The sequence below is a fragment of the Aptenodytes patagonicus genome, chromosome Z (genome assembly GCF_965638725.1).
Source record: "Aptenodytes patagonicus chromosome Z, bAptPat1.pri.cur, whole genome shotgun sequence".
NCBI classification, from domain to species: domain Eukaryota; kingdom Metazoa; phylum Chordata; class Aves; order Sphenisciformes; family Spheniscidae; genus Aptenodytes; species Aptenodytes patagonicus.
Window position 1 is genome coordinate 10,637,825 of NC_134982.1, and position 19,589 is coordinate 10,657,413.

Consider the following 19,589-nt stretch of genomic DNA (forward strand, 5'->3'; position numbering starts at 1 on the left):
TTTATAAAAGCCCTCTTATAGTGCATCCTTTTTTGTGTGTGTATACACACACACACACAGATGCACAATAAGGGGGGTTTTAATATATATACACACACACATAAACAATTTCAGTGCTCCTCCACTTTACAGTCAGGTTTTATTTTGATTATGAACACTGTTTAAAAGCATTGCATTCAGGTGATGGCAGAGAGTGAACAGCACATAGGTTGTGCGATTGCTCTGAGTGTTTCTCAGCAAGCTTTAGAAGCAGAGGATGGAAGGTGTCTCCCACTGTCACCTGGTCCAGCCCCAAGGCAGAATCACCTATTTTGAAGTCTTCCTGATGGATGTTTGGCTAACGTGCTTTTTAAGACCTCTCATGATGAAGACTCACACCTTCAGCTCCTCTGTCCATACCTTGGCAAATTTGGTGTCTAGCATCTAATGTAGGTAAACGAGTGAGAAAAAACTAAAAGATAACAACCAGTAAAAGAGAGGAGGGAGAAAATGTTAAAAACCTGTGCTGCTTCACAGTCTTAATTTTTCATTATTGTATGAGCTACCATTTAATCAGTGCTGTGTAAACAATGGTGTTACTGCCTTCATGTCTATGAGCAAGATTAGCATATTAAGTGTGAATTACAGAGAGTCATTAACAAGTCATCTGTTCTGCCCATTCAGCAGTAATGAACATAAGCACCTGTTGCTTTGGAAAGCACAACAAAGCTGAACCCCAGGTGGGTATTTCCATTTTAATGGCACTGCATACATAGTGTTCCCAAAGTGCGTCAAGGTTTTGGAGGGTAACAAGTGCTATGCACTGTAAGGTGATGTGCTCCTTGGACAAAATTTCAAAGGCGGGCATCTTAATTATAGGAAAAGGTACAAGGGATGTAACTGTGATAATTGGTGAGGCTCTGCATGTGCATTTTGAGCGATTTATGTACAGAATGTATTCCCACAAATTTCATGTGTAAAATGATGCTTACGCATTTGGAAACTTGACCCAAAAGTTTTTGGATTTGTTTTAAAGTGGAAACATTGGAAAGTCAGAATGTAATTTTGTTTGTGCTCACTGGTGAAAAATGAGTTCTTCCTCTGCCCGTGTCTGGTAGTAAAATACATTCCCCAGGAGTGTGTGGGAAACCCTCCAGTAAACAATTATGGAATAATCTGCCTGGGGAAGACATTTATTTCCAACCCCTATGATTTTTATGCCCTGAACCAATAAGGTTTGTATTTTCTTTCTTGAAACCAGCTAGGTTTTTGGTCATAATAATATCTCATGGCAGTTAACTCTTAACCAGGCTGTGGATCTATGTTTAAAAAGAAAAATTAAAAAAAAAACCACCAAAACCCAGAGACTTTCAATTCCCTAGAGACCTTACTTCTGCCTTAGGTTAAATAAAAACAAACTCTAGAGAAGTCCAAGCTCCACTGAAATGGCACAAAAAGTTAATTTAGGTAAAGTGAAAAGTGGTGTTTAAGTCTGAGTAAGAGACAGGTTAGGATATGGTTTCCCTTGCACTGCTGAACAAATATACTGATGCAGCTCATACTTGTAATTTCTTGGTGTTAGTATTTCTTTCTCCAGATAATTCCTGATTTATAGCCATGTGATTTTGGTTTACATCATCACAAGATCAGAGAGAAGGAAAGCATAAATTCATGAATATTAGGAAAGCACTAAGACATTGCAAGTTTCACTGAGAAAAGATCAGGATTGAGTGTGATGGGTCACAGATAATTATGCTCATACAAGAAGTGTAAAGGCTGAAAACAGTGCCTTTGTGGAAAAAAACTGTATTACTGCTCTAGATGGGAGCAGTATATCTATCTGTTCATTGACTATTCCATAGGACTATAGGAAATCAGAGACTGAAGCTGGTATAAAAGGGCTGGATAAGTTATATAATAACCAATGTTACTTGTCATCCTACATAAAGAAAGAGAATGTGTGTTATAATAAGGTCTAATACATCCTAAATAGGGAAATATTTTGAGAGACACATACTCTCAGCAGGACTCTTGCAGTGGTGCAGAGGATGATGGAGTGCCACCCTTTAAGTTAGAAAAATTACTTGCTGTTACATAATTGATAACTTAGTGGGGGGAGTATTTTGGCAGATATCTGGAGGAGACTGTAATCTTTTGTCCTTAAGGCAGTGCTTATTAGTTATGTTTTCACATTGACAAAGTAACTGACAGCCTTCTGTGTCTGTTGGCAGCTAGTTTTATCTTAAAAAGAATTTAAGGATCATCAGGACTTCTGTTTTTCACCTTACAGCTTGTCTCCAAGGATTTACTTTCTCATATGCTCAGTAACTCTATAAGTTCAGGGCAATGGACAGTTGCAGCTGGCGAGAGTCTCGGCTTCATTTAGCTAATCTGGGTTTTGTTACGGGTTATATCAGCTCTGGAAGAGCTAAGCAGCATGTGCCTATACAAACCAAACAATCTGCTCTGCTTGCTTCAACCTCGTGCTGTGGAATGAGATTGTTCTCAAGTGTTAAAAAAAACCCAAACAGTGCGTACAACTCCCTGTCAAAATAGCAAGGCTAGGGAGAAGATTGGCTATGGTGGCACTCTTCCTGGTGGGAAGAGTGACACAGGATGGAACAACGGCTCCATCATTTCAGAGCTAGTCCATTTGATAATTGGCATTATCAAAAAGAGGAGTGACAGTCCCATCTTTCCACTCAATGAGGATCTCTCCATGCCTCAAGGAAGGGGAGCGAGATGGCTGGGGACCTCTTCGTAAGGGAGATGGCTCCCGTAAGTCAGCTCTGCTGCTGTTGGCTGGGGAGCTCTTCAGAGCAGAGAGGATTTTCTTCTTCCTAGGAGAAGAGAGAGGAGGGTATGTAACTGCATCTGTGTGTCTCTTGGTTGCTTCTCCGTGTGAACTGGATCAGTGACCGTAGTGCCCAAATTCCCTAAACCTTCAGGGATGGTGTGAGGTGTGTAGGGGAGAAGGAGCCAACATTAGTGGCTGCATTTGGATGGGACAGTGAGTGGTAGGGAGAAACAGGGTGGCAGAGAGGAGAAATCATCAAAGGTGACACGTCAGGTGTGGGATTGGGAAGGGTGCCAAGATCAAGACTTTTGTTTTGAAATGCTGGACAGGAAAGTGGCAAATAGAATGAACCTTAATCTTACTTACTTGTTGTAATGAACATTGAGTGTCAGTATTATTAATCCCAGTATGAATGCCAAGGGGCTGAGGACCAGCATGGCCGTCTTCCAGTTGGTGCCTGAAAGGATATCATACAAAATAATCATGCATTTGCTGTACCTATCCCTGCTGTACCTACCTTAGGCAATAGCCACATTGCCACAAAAGACAGACTAGCAGGTAACAGGAAAAGTGCTTTGTCCATAAGATCAACACCTTACAGCTGCTTTACACTGCACAGCATTCCTCTATTGAAAATGGCCACAAAAAAGGTTTTCTTTCTTGCTAGGAAGACAATAACTATTCATGCTTCTCTGCTCTGCAGCTCTCTGATACGAAATAAGAAGGGCTGGGGGAAGGCACCAGTGCTAGTGGGTATCTATTTCTCCTGGTAAGCTGGGACAAAGCATTTGCATGTTTTTACTCACTTTTGTACTCCAGGCCTGGGAAGAATTGTTTAATCTTTAAAAGGAGTTTTTCTGACAGGTAATTTGGTGCCCTCCTTCCTTACTGAGCATCCTCAGCGGAAGCCAGGGGAATGTAACTCTGAATTGATAGGAAGGTCAGTGGCACTGATGAAACTTCATCTACCTGGTCTCTTCCTCCTCTGGCTGATCCCTGGACCTACCTGCAAGCCTGGCCCCAGCATTTTTCCCTCGATTTCCATGGTGCTTTTTAGAGTGATTGTGGGATGCATCTGGGGAAAGAAGCAGAGAGACTCAGATTAGCAGCTTCCACTGTTGGACTGGAGGAAGCTCCAACTTCCTCCTGGGGCTGCACCGTAACTGCATAGCCCCTTTGTACAGAGCCATCAGGGAAAAGGGAACTTTCTTGTTCCTCAGCATTCCCCAACCACAGATAATTTTGCTCCTAGAACATCTGGTGGCTGGGCTTCCAGGTTAAGACTGTGGCCGTATCACTGAGCCGCTTGCCAAGGCAAACATCTCAACGTGTCGTGTGAGAGCAAAGCCTTGAACCACTCAGTGGTACACATGGAAGTTCTTCAGAAGTACTCAGGTACTTACCACCCCTGAAAATACTTGAGTAATCATAGAATCATAGAATAGTTTGGGTTGGAAGGGACCTCTGAAGGTCATCTAGTCCAACCCCCCTGACGTGGGCAGGGACATCTTCCACTAGATCAGGTTGCTCAGAGCCCCGTCCAACCTGACCTGGAATGTTTCCAGGGATGGGGCATCCACCACCTCTCTGCACAACCTGTTCCCGTGCTTCACCACCCTCAGAGTAAAAAATTTCTTCCTTATATCTAGTCTAAATCTACCCCCCTTTAGTTTAAAGCCATTCCCCCTTGTCCTGTCACAACAGGCCCTGCTAAAGAGTTTGCCGCCATCTTTTTTATAAGCCCCCTTTAAATACTGATAGGCTGCAATAATGTCTCCCAAAGCCTTCTCTTCTCTAGGCTGAACAACCCCAACTCTCTCAGCCTTTCCTCATAGGAGAGGTGTTCCATCCCCTGATCATTTTTGTGGCCCTCCTCTGGACCCGCTCCAACAGGTCCGTGTCTTTCTTATGCTGAGGGCTCCAGAGCTGGACGCAGTGCTCCAGGTGGGGTCTCACCAGAGCAGAGAGACAGAACCACCTCCCTCGACCTCGGCCATGCTTCTTTTGATGCAGCCCAGGATATGATTGGCTTTCTGGGTCAAGTCTCTAGATGCTGCCCACACTTTCCTTCCTGCCGTTCTCATGTGCATTTGGAAAAGAAAAGTGCTTACCATCGTTTGCTGGATGGTATGCCTGTTTGGTCTTCACTGGAGACACCGTGCTGTTAAATTTGTTACCCAGAGGTGGGTCAGTCAAGCTTACAGAAGATTCTCTGTTCACAGCATCGATCTTTGATGAATCAATGGTTTTAGCTTGGAAGGAAATAAAGCAAAGATATGTGTGATTATTGTTTACTTTTTGTACAGAAACCTGGATACGCTCAGTGCCTGGCAAGGGAAGGGAACCCAGCCCTGCCGTGTTAGTCCTCTACCCTGCAAGGCAAACAGGACATGGTGCAATAGCAATCACCTCCTCCTGTGTATCAGGGGCCTTCAATTCTCAGATTTCAAAGATGAAATGAACCTCTCACGACTGAATCCACAGCCAAAGCAGAGCTTGTTTTCTGATGGTAAATAAGGTAATTGGTCTAAAAAGTATGAGTGCAACACCAGCTGTCAAAGGATGAGGTGTGAGGAAGCGGCAAGCAGAACTGTAGCTAAGCATCACAGGTATTACCAACACAGCAGATGACGAAATGGTGGTAAATAGTCCATACCTCTTGCAAGGCTCAACGGCATCCTTTGCCTTGCCAGTCTTTCTGCCGAAGTAGGGTATGTGGGGTAGCAACTACTGCTAGAGGGGAGGTTGTGGGAAATCTTGTGGCAGCAATAGTCACCCCTCTCCTGCACTGATGCATGTGGCAAGATCAAGAAACATATCTGCAGGGTTCCCCGCTGCTTATCCCAACCTCATCCCTTCCTGTGGCATGAGCATCCACGGGTACACGGGTGTAATTTATTGAGCAAATAACGCGCTGAAGTAAAAGTTGCCTGTTGATGGTCAACTGAAACTTGGATAAGAAAGGCCTAAACAAACACACAGGGCTTTGATGTTGTTACTGAGTAGTCAGAGGTTCCCTGCAGTAGACTCTGAACCATGGGGTTGACAGGAAAATTATCAGTTTGCACAAGACACACTAACCGGCACAAGCTGATTCAAAGCCTGCTCTTGTGTTTACCCTTGCAGCCTTATTTGGGGAGCCTGGCTCCGAGGCAGCCCTGGGCTGCCAGGAACATTGCCTTGGGGAATGCAAACGCCCTTTTCACATGCCTTTTTCCCATATCTTAAATGTTCCACGCATTTCCTAGCCTATATTTAACTAGTTTATTATGGTATCTAATTTGTATTGGCTTATTTACCTTCATGTTAAACAAACACTAATGCTTGTGACTACTGGTCTGTGATAATTACATGTTAACCTTCTAGTTGGCTAATTAAAAACCTTGGTAAAAAGGCCATCGTATCTGCACATGACAGCCAAAAAAGCTATTGTATCTCTTTTTATTTTGAATTAGCTATAACCTCTTTGTGTCAAAAGGTTACTCATAATCCATTGCTTATGACAACCAGATTCATCACATTGTCTCTTTACTCATTTCTGGAAAGGTGAAAATCTCATTGGGGCCATCAAGCCTTAAGGTAAGGAATAGCCTCATGTAAGAGAAATAATAATTTCCCCTGAGGAAGGTTGGGAACCTCATCACCTACAGAGTGGACAAACACAGAAAAGTCATTACGAATGCCAGCTCTTTTCTGATCTCTGGAGTGGAAGAAGGGAGAGGAGGAGAGGATGAGGGGAGGAATTGAGTGTGATTTTCAGGTCTCAGTTCTGCACACAACTTCACAAGAAAAGTCTTGAAACCACCTTCCTTTGCATAAGGGACTAAATGAAAGAGAGAAACAGACTGGACCATGAATTATCAGTGGTCAGCAACGGGCTTCACTGGCCATCTGACAGATGATGAAAGTCACATCTTGGTGCAATGACCATGCCTGATGTTTGTTAGCCTGGTGTCCAACACCTGGAACTATGACAGGACTAGGGTTTCTGCCCTTTTTTGTGTCCAATCTAGGCAGAAGATAGTGAACACTCATGAAGGCAGAGATTAGATTCTTTTTAGCAGAGGCCAAGGCCATGAAACTGCTAATATAAAACAGATTTTTTTATAATTTTTGATGTAATGTTCTAGGTGTTCTTAATGCAAAGGGAGGGCAGTGCTTTAACTACCTCCCACTACTTGCTGTGTTCACTAGTCTCTTTATGGTTACATCAGGCACCAGGAGCAAGGTTCACTTTTGAGGATCATGAGAGCATGGGATGAAGGTTAGAACCATGGTTTCATTAGTGATAGGTGCACTGTTGGAGTCTGGCAGGAGATAACTGTAATGTGTTGCTTTGAAGCAACAACTTCTCATTTCAAATATAGCTGCTTCTCAATAATTCATACAAGTTTAAAAGAGGTTTTCAGCTGCCTACAGTTTTCTTGTTACCAAAAATGACATCCCAAAGTACAAAGTACCGAAAGCCCCTTCAAAGTCTTAAGCGCCTGACTTTATGGGACTTCCTTGGTTGTTTTGGTCTTGGGAGGCTCAAGCAATTCCAACTATTCTTAGCTCTGAGCATCGTTCAGATGTACTTTCCAAAATACTTGACTTTTGCCTGTCATCAGAAATGCATCTGGGGTTTAGAGACCTGATCCTGTAAGGTGTTACATGCTTTCTGGAAAACACTGAACAGCAACTGCTGGAAACTGGTGGTACCAAGTAGTTTGGCTGTTTTGGAGCCATTTGGTACTTCTCCAGATGGGGCCAAAGTGACCATGAGTTAGAATGATGGATGCAAGCCTGGTGTTAGGTGGCTTGGATGACACCTAAGGTTAGATGTTATCTGATGCTAAATCTACCTCATCTTACTTTCATAGGTCCACACCCGTGTGTCTACGGCTTGTTGTGTTGGTTTGCTGGGTCTCAGAGCTGCTGTCTGGGCAGCAGCACAGATTGTTTCATCCGCTAAAGTCTTCCACCTGCTGAATTTGTCCTTCTCTCTTGAGACAAAGACCTTGTGGCCTCCTTCCTTGGTGCTGAGGTGGAAGCCCAAGCTCTGCAGAGTCAAGTGTCCCTTCTTGCTGCAGGACCACGCTTGGTGTTCCCAGTCCCCGCAGGGCTCCAGCTTGACTGGGGCATACTCCCGCATCTTGTGGGCCGACAAGCACTGCTTTGTTTTAAGGCTGACGATGGTCCTGGTGGCGGGGTCCCAGCTCCACTGCTGCTGCTGGGAGTGCACCTTGCAGTCAGTCAGGCTGATGCCGTTGGTCTCGTGGTGGGAGGTGTGAATGCACTTTTCCAGCCGGGTGTTCCTTATGAGGAAGCCTTGTTCCCCTGCTACTGTGGTACAATCAGAGCATGGTTTAGTACTGCATATGTCTGAGGCAAATGCGTCTTCTGGGCACCAGACATTGTAAACGCCCTGGGGAAGGGAAGACGCAACCCACCAGTCCTTTCCTGGATAGGCATCCCTAGATAAACATTTCCCCCAGCTTCCTAATTCCCCAGAATGACATTTCTTTAAAATACAGGGTGTGCAAATAGCCAGGAGCAATACCAGAGAGAAATAACAATGACATAAGTAACCCATGTAATTAATGGGAAAAAACTCACCATCCTTGAAAAGTTGTACTGTTATGAAATACCTGCCTATATATACTTAATTCAGTATTTCAACTGGTTATAGCTTTAAATAGGTACCCATCCTTCCCTCCCTCCAAAATAATTGGATGGTTTGGGGTTTTTTTGCCCCTACATGGATCAAATCTTTTGTATGAAAAAAAGCAGTTGAACCCCCTGAATTCCCCAGATGCTATTCATCTGGGACCATTAGGCCACCTTGGGTTACTGTTTCCATTAAGTGGCTTCTGGTGATACTACAGCAACGCTGGGATAAAACCATGCCCCATCACAAGTCTGGAAGTACTTGGCTGACACAGCTCATGTAAGTACTGAAATAAACTTGGATTTAGCACACCTGACATTGGTCTGTGCTCCCCAGGCATGAAGGTACCATTTTTAAGGATCCCTTTGTAAGAGAGAGATGTTACAGCCGCCCCACAACAGACACACAATTTGAAGCAATTTCTGTAATTGCTTGTTGCTTTTAATAGCAACGGGTCCAAACATCTCTGTTGACTTAGGATGGATATCATCTTGTTAGCTGGACAGTCGGCCCCATTTTCAGTACAAAATCATCAGGTGTGGCCTGTGAACATCCTGAGCAAAATGTTAAACGCTAAACCATCTGTCACTGATGCGGGTGTACCTTCTGCTGTGTATTTTATGCCTAAGACAGAGGGATAGAAATGAGTTTCGAGTTTCTGCACATTCTGAGAAATCTTTTAGTTTTAATTACAATTAAGACATGGTAAGTCCCAGCTTTTGCAGTGACTTTTTTTTCCTCTTTTCCCCAGGAGTCAGAGTTATAAAAGCCCTATCAGCATACAGTATTCAGCATAAAGAGTAAGAGGAGACTGAAAAGTGATATTAGACAAGAAAACTGATGTTTATCTAAACAACTATTTCTGCAGAGTTTCCCCTTCCAAAGCAAAGAAAAGTACTTTTCCCTGGCCAAGTATTTGGCTCAGTACCTGAAAAAACTAACAGTGTAAACAGAAGCTGATACACAATACCAAGGGTATGAACAATAGCTTAAAAGAACTCATGTTTTATCTCAGGAAATTCTAGGGGTCTGCTAGATTAATAGTGCCTGGAAGCTGTTCAGTCAGAAATAGCTCGGGGTTTTCTGCCTAGCCTGAATGTGTGGGGAGAGGCAGCCAGAAACCACGGCACAACTCCTGTGACAGCTCTGAGATGAGGATGGATGTGTCCACGCTGGGATGTTGAGTTTCGTGGACCTGTGATAGCCACCAATCCAGGCAATTCCTGCCAAGCCCATGTGCCTGAATGGAAATTAAATTTCTGGGAGAACTGTAGACAGCTCGTGAGTCCTGTTCTCTTTACCGCTTATTGAGGGTTCGATGGAGGGAAGATGTTTAACGCACCTTGGGCTTGAGTTTCTGCCAGCTTCCAAAGGCAGGAGAAATGTCTCATATATAATCTCCCATACTCTTCAGAAAATCCAAAGGGATGAATACAATCCCCCCACCATGTTTTTTTCTAGGACCTGGAATCCAGGATTCTCACCTCTTTGCTTCATCTTAACTGGCAGAAACCCATTTCCAAAGTAATGATGTGAGAGCCACACAAAAACGTAACAGGAACATGAGAACTGTGCTGGGTCAGATAAAGTATCTGTTGATCCCAGCATCCTCTCTCCAGCACTGGGCATTAGCATTTGCTAATAGGGGAAGAGGGTAAGAATCAGACAAGTAAAGAGCTGACTCAAGACAGCAAGGATGCCAGTGCCTCCTTCCTAAAATGTATCAGCTATTTAAGAGAGTATCGCTGGGTATTTATGGTTAAAATGGTTTTTCCCATGTACGCTACATTGTATTTTTCAACCCTGAAGTTCAGAAACCATTTTGTTGCTCAATCAGTATCATGGGCTCCTTCTGCAGCTCTGCACAGTCAACTTCAGTTTTGATTATTCTGCATAGTTTTGTGCCATCAGCAAACTTTATTACTTCGTTATTCACCCCTTTTCCCAAGATAACTGTGTCGAACAGCACTGATGTTTGTCGGCACCTGCTGATACCTTCACTTTGCTGTGATCGCTGTCAACTTATTCCACCTCTTTGTTCCAGCCTGTGGGTGAAGTCTCTTACTCCATGAGTATCGAGTTTCTTAAGGGCCTTCATGGAAGAATCTTACCAAAAGCCTGTTGCACACACAAGCACAAGGTCTAGATCAGTTCACCACATTTATGGGCTCATTGATGCCATCACAGATGTCAGGCATTCCCCCCACAAAAGCTGTATTGACTTTTCTCATATTTTTCTGTGTGTCTGCAAATTCTGTTCTTTGTTTCTACTGACTTGCCTGATGTCGCAATCAAACCGAGTGACCTATGTTTCCCCAGGCTGTGCAGGGATTCCTCTTAAGATGGACATAATTGCCATAACACAGTCCTTTGGTGCTGAGGCTGCTTTAGGTAATAGTTTACATACTCCTTAGAAGTTAAAAAAACAAGTCTTATTTACTTTCCCGTAACTCAGTGTGAATGCCATCTGGGATGGTCATTTGCCACAGATTATTTATCTTTTCTTTTCCTAAAACTTCCTCTGTTGGCAATTTTGTTTGACAACATTCTTCAGACTGCAGAGAGTGGCTGCTGTGTGAGGACCTCCCTGACCATATCTGAAGGGAACACCAGCACCAATAATCCATTCAGCCTTTCAACCCTGCCCTGCCTTGGTTGTCCTTCTTACATTTACATCAGTTAGTTATTGGCTTCCTTACCCCCACTGAGTTCCTACTTCAGATATGTTTGAAAATTTCTATTAGTAGTTTGTTATGCTCACTCTTTGTTGCTCCTCTAAATCTTTTTCTTATATGTTTTATTATGGGTTTTGTTAATAAACATGCCAGGATCTCTGGGTTTGTTTTTTTTTTCCTTGCTTGGCAATGACTGTCCAATTGAAAGTTTCATCTTTTTAAAAATTTTGAAGAGCATTGCTGTTTAACTCAGATTTGTGTTTTGTTCTCTCTGTACAGTCCCTGGTGGTATACGTTCCCCTCTAAAGGATTGCCGTATTACCTGCGTGTTAGCAGCAAGCATTGCGTGCCCTCATGTTATCTACCAACGTTTTGCACTTTTGAGCTGCCCCTTTCTACCAGCTTTCTCGTTTTTTTGCAGGTCTCAGTTTTCAGAGACTCACCCCACTGAAGGTTCAGGGCAGCCCACCTGCCATGGGAATACATGTGAGCTGAGGAACCTCAACGCTGCAACTGAAGTGCTTTCCTTTGAGATTTGCATAGCTCCTCAGTAGAGTATGACACTGAGTTATTAATAGATTTTTATCTTCACACCATACCTCACATCCAAAAGTATAACTACCATTTTACAGCTTAGGAACAGAGGTCTAGCTAAACTTTGCTTGGTTCAATATTACATGGGAGGGTGGCAGCAAAGCTGGGGCCATAATCCTTCTTTTCTGAACTGTGGTCCGAGTGTCTTCCCTACCAACAGTGATGTGGAGCTCTCTGTAAGACTGGCTATCAACAGCAGGATTTTTCTTGTGGTGTTTTGCGTGATCCTTGCCAACAAAGGTGTGAGCCTGTGTCCGTTGTACAGGTTCACCATCCACTACCCGTACATTATTGCTTTCTTGAGATTGAGATGTTGCTATCTAAGTGAGAAACTTACAATTAGATACAGTTAACTGGCAGCAATCATTGCACATGCCCCACACAGTCATAAGGGGTAGACCCACAAATAAAGCTGGAGTATATTTACCTTGGGATACACATCAGGCACCAAGAATCCTTACTCAGGAGGCAAAATGATTTTTTTTTCCAAACATTGCCAAGTCCCACTGTCCAGCAGCCTTGCAAATAAGGACATCAGCCCTAACATTTTTGGGAATATTAACCTGGAGCAAGCAGAGCATCTAACATACTCCCTGGGGATGGGACTCAGCGTCTCTGGAAAATGCCAGCCTTACCCGCAGAGCCTGAGTAGATGCCTGCTTTGAGCTGCTCGTGCTTGAACATTTTGGCCTTTCATATTTTTAGGAACAAAATAAACAATTTCTAGCAAAGGCGCTTGATGCCAGCTTGTTTGTCCTATGATACTGCCACTCTGTCTGGTTACAAGAAAGAAAAGCAAGCAAATATAGCCCCCTGCTTCTCAGCAGCATGGCCACCCTTGGGACATGCTGTTCCTTGTAGGATTAGGAGCAAAAACCATGCAACGTTCCTAATTAAGGTAATGGCACCAAGAAAGTCTTGGTTACCAGTAACCCCAGTTTGGCTGGGAAAGTTTCTGCCATTTCTAAGCAGTGCCTGTGATGGCTTGATCAAAGCCATTTGCAAATCGTTTGGGGATGGGTTGCTCCCTCTAAAGGCTCTGCGGAGGGAAGAGGTAAGTCAGAGCTGAGCAAGCCCAGGTTCCCAAAACACTCCAGGTCACCCGGGAGCCTCAGCATTGGCTTTGGCTTCTTTTTCCCTCCCCGGTGGTGTTCCTAACTCTGAGAAATCCTTTAATTAGCTCCATTTCTCTTGCCAAGTGGGTGTTTTCTGTAGGGAGAAGACGACCGCTGAGTCACAGTCAGGAATTTACCTTTTCCTGCCTCCACCTGTCTTCCAAGGCACGCATCCAGCTGCAGCAGCCATGGCACCTCTCGTAGGGACTGCTTTGTGGGGACATCCCATGGCCCAGGAGAGCTCTCAAATGTGGCTTTTCTTGGGTACCACCATATGACAGCGGGTCATCCCGAGTCACCCAGGCCATGGCAACAGTGCCCTGGAGAAGTATCTCCAAGCTGTCTCTGCTGCTTCCATCCAAAATGAGCACAGCACTAGGGGTACATGTGCTGTGGCTGAGAAACCTTGGAGCCAGCAGTGCCGCAGCCTGAGTTATGGTGAGACAAGCCAGAGAGTTTCCTGCTCAGGTTAATCTGCCTCCACTGTTCGCTGCTACAGGTGATTGTATCTTCTCTACAGAGCATGCACCAGTGGAGACTGACCACACCATTCTCATATACGTTACATACGTTTGCCTCCTTGCACAACTCCCCCTGAATATCAGCCCTCCCAGGATTTAGGGTCCCCTTGTCTTGTTGGTCTATCGCAGTAGTTCAAGGGGCATCAGGTGGAAAGAGGGTTTGGAAGACTCCCATCCCCTCAAGTTGCCCTGCCAGCAATTTTGGTCTCTGCCCTAGCTCTAAAAACAGCGCAGCTCCTACGAGAAATGGCCCCAGCCCAAAAGAAGAAAAATTAACCAGAGACTTTGGGGAAAGCCATCTTTAGCCGCTTAGACACTGGTGATGCAGACACTACTTCTCCCTACCCTGGTACTGATTATTGGACCCTCTCCCTTCAGGCAAGCACAACATCTAACCTCCCCTGCTCTCCTGCCCTTACTGCTGGGCCTCACGCTGGTAATGCAGAACTACCACGTTTTCTATCCAGATCCTTTACTCAGATTCAAATTCAGGACTAAATGTAGGGTGGGGCTTTTGCAGCATATCTACAAAACCAGGCAGTCTAGAAAGACATTGGATGAAGGCAGAAGGAACTTTCATGTGGCTAGCCGTAGCAGCAGGAGCAATTCGCTGCGATGGCCTGAAGTTATCATATCCTGTCATGAGCAAAAACTCAGTCAGATGTCTCTTCTGAACGGGAGGGAAAGCCGTTTCTGAGCTGCCCTGGGCCTGGCAGGCTGTTTCTACCTCCTGCAGAGGGTCAGGACCAGATAGAAATGAGAAGATGCGGTAGCAGAAAAGGGAAGCTCCCAGTTAAGGCAGGAGGGTTCCCCGTGCAGATGGAGCTCGGTGCAAGACTTGGCCCTGTAACATCACTTGTAGGAACATTACATTGAATCTAACTGAAACAAGCAGCTTGAGATTCTGTCAGGTATGGACAAACAAGGCCTTGAATAAGTAAGCAGGAGCAGACTTTAATGCAGCCCAGCAGGAACTCATTCTCATGAAAAGATGTCCCTCCATCCAAGGGAGCAAGCCCCTCTCTGCTGCCTGTGCAGGAAACCAGCCCAGGGCCATAGGATGAAGAAATTTCAAAAGAGCTGGAAGGCACTTGCTGTCATATGAGGGTGACCCTGATGTGTTTGGTCAAAAGCAGGAAATCCAGATGTGCACAGGGAAGCGGTGAGATTGGCACTCTGTTGTCTATTTTGCCTGACTTTCATGCCCAAGACCAGCATGGCAGGAGGTGAGATTAGGTATTTTTTTGCAAAACAGGCTGTTGACTGGAACCAACATCAGCTTTATTTTGCCCAGTCCTCCCTCAGCCTACAACTGTGCTTACCGGATGTGAAGTTTAGAGACACAAATGTCCATGACAGGTCAGTGGATGTAGCCAATCTACCTATGGAGAGGATGATGCTAGATGGAGCCTGGTGAGTCCCTGTTGATGAGCAAACAGGCATCTGCCCATTGGGCCCAGTGGATCAGGCAGAACTAGAGCTGGGTGAGCGGCTACCTGGCAACTGGGAGCTCTGGGTTTATGGGAGCACCATTTCCATCACTCGGGGCAGCAGATCAGCTCTATCAAGCTGTGTCATTTTTACAGAGAAGTCAACAAAAGCCTATTGGTAACTGCCAGTAATTAGCTGGCAAACAGTTTGTCAGTGCAAGTACCTGATTGCAAATAATTCTTGGTCTGCATTCAGATTATTTTCCAGTAACATGTCTCTCCAAGAGTAATTCCCAGCTGTTGCTTCTGGCAACCACATTGGGCTGTGTCTTTTCCCAACCATTCCTGCTTTCTTAATATCTTGCTTTTCGTTGACCAACAAGGCTTCATAGCTTTCCAAGTTACTGCAAGGTTCACTTTTGACCAAGTATCTCAGCAAAGAGAGCAGAGCAGACATAGGAAAAGAAGGAAGGTTTTGGCATGGAAAAACACATGGATAAATGATGGGAAGCAGGGGAGGCTGGTGAAGTTAACAGGAAGCTGATGGATGTGGGGAAAACCAGTCCCTGGGGGGATATGATGGAGGTCTATAAAATTCAGAGAGGTCCGGAGGGGATGGGCAGGGACTGACTGGTCAAGGACTGACCACAGATGGGACAAGGGGTGGCAAGGGAAGGCTCACAGCATGCAGGGGGTGGCTCTGCACCCAGGAGCCATGCATCCTTGCTGCCATGGAGAGCCTGCACAAGCCGAGGCAGGAGATCTGATAGCTACTGAAGAGTTGAACACACCAGCATCAGGAAATCCTCCAAGCAGAAAATATTTGTGGTCTGGAAAAGTATATGGGGGAGGAGAAGTATCAGATAAGCTTGGCCTTTCTGCGTCTTCAATGTGAGGTGCTTAGGGCTGCCTTAGGAGAGCGAGGCGTGAGGGGTCAGCGAGCAGCCAGCACTGCACATGGGCTCGGTGGGGAGGAGAGCAGCCCCTGGGATATGGGATCGGGCCAGGATGCCAAGCAGAGCCACCACCAGCCTCACACCCAGTGCATGAGGATCGAGAGTTGGTGTTAAATGTGGTATTATTTCAGCAGTTTTCTTTCTGCTTATATGTGCACAGATCCTGCTGGTGCCTGACTTCCCACCACCCATCATACCTCACTGGGTTACCGTTAGGCTTGACTTCTTAAGAAAACACTTCAGCTCCCTCCCTGCTTGCAGGGACTTTCCAAAGAAACCACTGTCAGAACCAGTTTAGGCAATTCCAGGATTTCCAGTTTCCAGCAGGAAACCAAACCCTCTAAGGTCTGTCGAGAGCAAGCACCTCTGTCCTGCCGGCAGCCTTAAAACTCAGCAGCCCCAGGCAGGGTGGGATGGGGAGAGGCTGCTGCAGGGGAAGATCAGCCCCAAGCAAGAACATGTTTGCTCTCTTCTCTTTGAGCTTGCTTTGGGCATTGCCAGGTATTGGGAAGGTAAATTCCTTTCTTGCAAAACAGTTGTGGTTTTATTAGTGGTCTGGCTGAAATGCAGCAGCTCATCATGCAATTGCACTAAAAGCATTTCACTGGAAAGCAAAAGAAATATCCTGTCAGAATGTTCTGTGATCCTTCTTAATTTACTAACAAAACATAGCCATGGGGCTCTTGTCGTGTGGCAGTAGTAAAGAACCACTTTCTTCTAACACTGGACAAGATCTGTATTAGAGTGAGAGAAAGAGAAAGAGCAAGACCCCAAACGCTGTTCTGCTCTCCTGGCATGCCACCACGGTGTCACCTCCAGGTCCTAACCAGATCTCCTGTAACTTTTAAAAGATACACATGTATCCTCATCCCTCACTAGTACAGTGGCATACCACCAGCCTGGGGCTTTAAAAAAAGAGAGATTCAACTCACTGGATTTACTTTAATTGGCAAGATTTGGGGTGCAAAAACGAGCAGTAGATGGAGCAAAAGTCAAATCTGTAGGAGCACAAACCTCTCCTTTGACCTGGCTGCACAGCAAACTGAGGGCTAGCTGCTCAAAGCAGTCCAGGGAACACGCACGTAGAGGTTGTGGAGCAGGGAATGGAAAGTAAAAGGGCTGGAAGGAAAGTCCTATGAGGAGCAGCTAAGGACTTTGGGCTTGTCTAGTTTGGAGAACAGGAGGCTGAGGGGCGACCTCATTGCTCTCTACAGCTTCCTGAGGAGGGGAAGTGGAGAGGGAGGTGCTGAGCTCTTCTCCCTGGGATCCAGGGACAGGACACATAGGAATGGTTCAAAGCTGGACCAGAGGACATTTAGACTGGGCATTAAGAAGCATTTCTTTACCAAGAGGGTGGTCAAACACTGGAACAGGCTTCCTAGAGAGGTGGTCGATGCCTCAAGCCTGTCAGTGTTTAAGAGGCATTTGGACAATGCCCAAAACAGCATGCTTTAACTTTTGGTCAGCCCTGAATTGGTCAGACAGTTGGACTAGATGATCATTATAGGTTCCTTCCAGCTGAAAGAATAGTCTATTCTATTCTAGGCATTACGGTCAGAGCTGCCAGCCTGAGGTTTGTCTTTAAGGAATAAACATCACAGCTGTGCAGCCCAAATAGTTGTAGTCCTCTGGTCTAGGGAGCTTGAAAAGCTCTGAGCAGGTAGCCTGCAAAACTGCAGGGCTGTCCTCCTTGCAGCTTCAGGGACTGAATGAGCTTTGAAGCACTTCAGGGATTTATTTCAATGAGTCTCTTTCAACCTGGCATCTCAGGCATAATAAAAAGTGAATTACTTATTAGCTCAGGGGCTTTGCCCTTTTTTAAAGAAAAGAGATGCTGCCCACTGCCCATGATGGGATGGGTGAGACTGCGGGTAGCACCGCTCCCAGGTAGCTGTTCCTGGGTAGCACCGCTCCAGCTCTGCAGGATGATGCTTGGCAGGACTTCTGCTTTTCTCATCTACCCATGCATGTTGAAAACAAGGCTGCTTGGATTAAAAATCCTACTGTGTACAGGCAGGATACAGGATTCGAGTGACTTCAGCAAGCGGCTGAATGTTAACATGAGCCACTACCAAGTTTGTTCCGTGGTGATGAGCGGTGCAGACTCTGCAGCTCCCCAGCACATCCCGCTCCCAGCTGACCACCACAGGAGCAGGACTTATGCAACAATGTCCCGCTCCCCTTCCCCCCACCCTCTCCCATGCTGCCAGCATGCTCTGAGCCCACTCACCTCTGCCGGGAACAAGCAACCGGGGCAGGGAGCAAACACAATGCTCGGGAGGTCACTTAGTGCCTGCCTCACCCCCAGAGCAGGTTTATTCATCTGCTCCTCTTAGCAGTTTAAAAGCACTTTATAAAAGTGGATGGCACGATGCCATGATGTCCCTGGCCAAGCCATCCCAGCACCTTGCCAGCCTGTCCCTCACTCTCCTGTACCCCTGCATTTAATCCCGTTTTAAATGCTGCCTTGAAATGCACCCACAGGCACTTCTTTTACTGGTTGGTTCAGAGCTTTGCAGCCCAAGCAACACTTCAGCAGGAAAGCAGGTTAAAACCTGCGGGGCAGTTCACTTCCCACTTTCCAGCTACCCCGAAGGAGAATAAACTTACCCTCAAGCCAAGGAAGGAGGCAAATACAGCCCAGGCTCAGCCTGAAAAGCTCCATGATCTGCCAGCACAGTGCGGGGGAAGGAGCCCCTGAAGCCTCTTGCCTGCAAGGAGTGCCTGGCAGCTCGCTTTTCCCTCTTCTTCTGTCATTCACAGCAGAAAAACCTGCTGGGAATAGAAAAACTCTTTTGTCTTAGCGCTGGAGACTTGGCAGACGGCTTATCAGCAAAGGATCAGCTTGGAGATGTGGTCCCGCTCAGCGGTTATCCCTCAGGAGAAATCATATGACGAGCCAGGGTGGGGGGGGACACTGGTCTGAGATGCTCGCAGCCACCGAGCTCTGCTCCTTAGCAGCCACGGTTCCTTCCAGCAATGAGAGCCGAATGCTAAGCAGGCTGGCGGGCTGCCTTTGCCAGGGCTGGGAGTGGAGGAGGATGCAGGGCTGGCCTGGCGAGAAAAGGCAAAGTTTGTCAGGAGTGCCTGGAGGGGCGTGGGATGCATCTGCTGAAACCCTGTGCTTGGCCATTCCGTCACAGGGTCATTTTCTCTTTAGGGAGAAATATCCCCGCTGAGATGAATTTAAGCACCGTTATAGGTCACAGCAGAGATAAAAACTCGCAAACCGGCTGTGGGTGTCCCGGAGCTGGAGGGTGATGTGGCAGGGAGCTGAGCTCCTGGCCGGGGAGCAGGGTCCTGCTGCAGGTATTCCCTTGATGCTCGCCTGAGGCTCACTCGGGTTGAGTTTGGCTTTTCATGTGTGAGTTTGGGCTCTGCACAGTGGGAAAACCACACATCCCTCCCCAAGGGACAGCAGCAAAGGCTGTCAGGTGAAACAGCAGCAGAGGAAGTGAGAGATATAATTTGGTAGCAAGATGCTCCCATTTAGCCACATCCTCTCTGCACTTCTCTGTCCCACCTGCTCACTGCGGTCATTCTCACCTGGATATATCATTAGCCCTTTTGCATAAAAAACACATAAAAATGATGGCTTCACATTTACTTTTGGGGTTCAGTCCTGGATGGCACCAATGTCACATCTCCCAGCTCTGCCCATGAGACCAGGAGTCACCTCGAGAGCTGGGAGCTGCCTCATTTAGTGGCCAAGCTGTCAAATTAAAAGCACAGTGTCAGCATCCATGCAAGGGCAGGGGCTTGGGTCAGAGCCTTGCGAAGGTGCAGTTCCCTCTGTGCCCAGCCCCGGGCTGATGGCTCCCAGCTTTCCTCCTCTCAGAGGGGGGATCTGGCTTCAAACCAGACTGGCTTCT

At 46.2% G+C, this 19,589-nt stretch overlaps 1 protein-coding gene across 1 annotated transcript; it reads right to left on the reverse strand.

Annotated features, from left to right (window-relative positions):
- Positions 1-122: 122 nt before the first annotated feature.
- On the reverse strand, positions 123-18,652 carry LOC143173059 (uncharacterized). Its single transcript, XM_076363036.1, has 6 exons — positions 18,328-18,652; positions 7,631-8,101; positions 4,888-5,028; positions 3,783-3,851; positions 3,143-3,233; positions 123-2,819 (listed from the first exon to the last, which is right to left on the reverse strand). Exons 1-6 carry the CDS (start codon positions 18,380-18,382, stop codon positions 2,624-2,626), a joined length of 1,023 nt encoding a protein of 340 aa, XP_076219151.1. The 5' UTR covers positions 18,383-18,652; the 3' UTR covers positions 123-2,623.
- Positions 18,653-19,589: the final 937 nt, after the last annotated feature.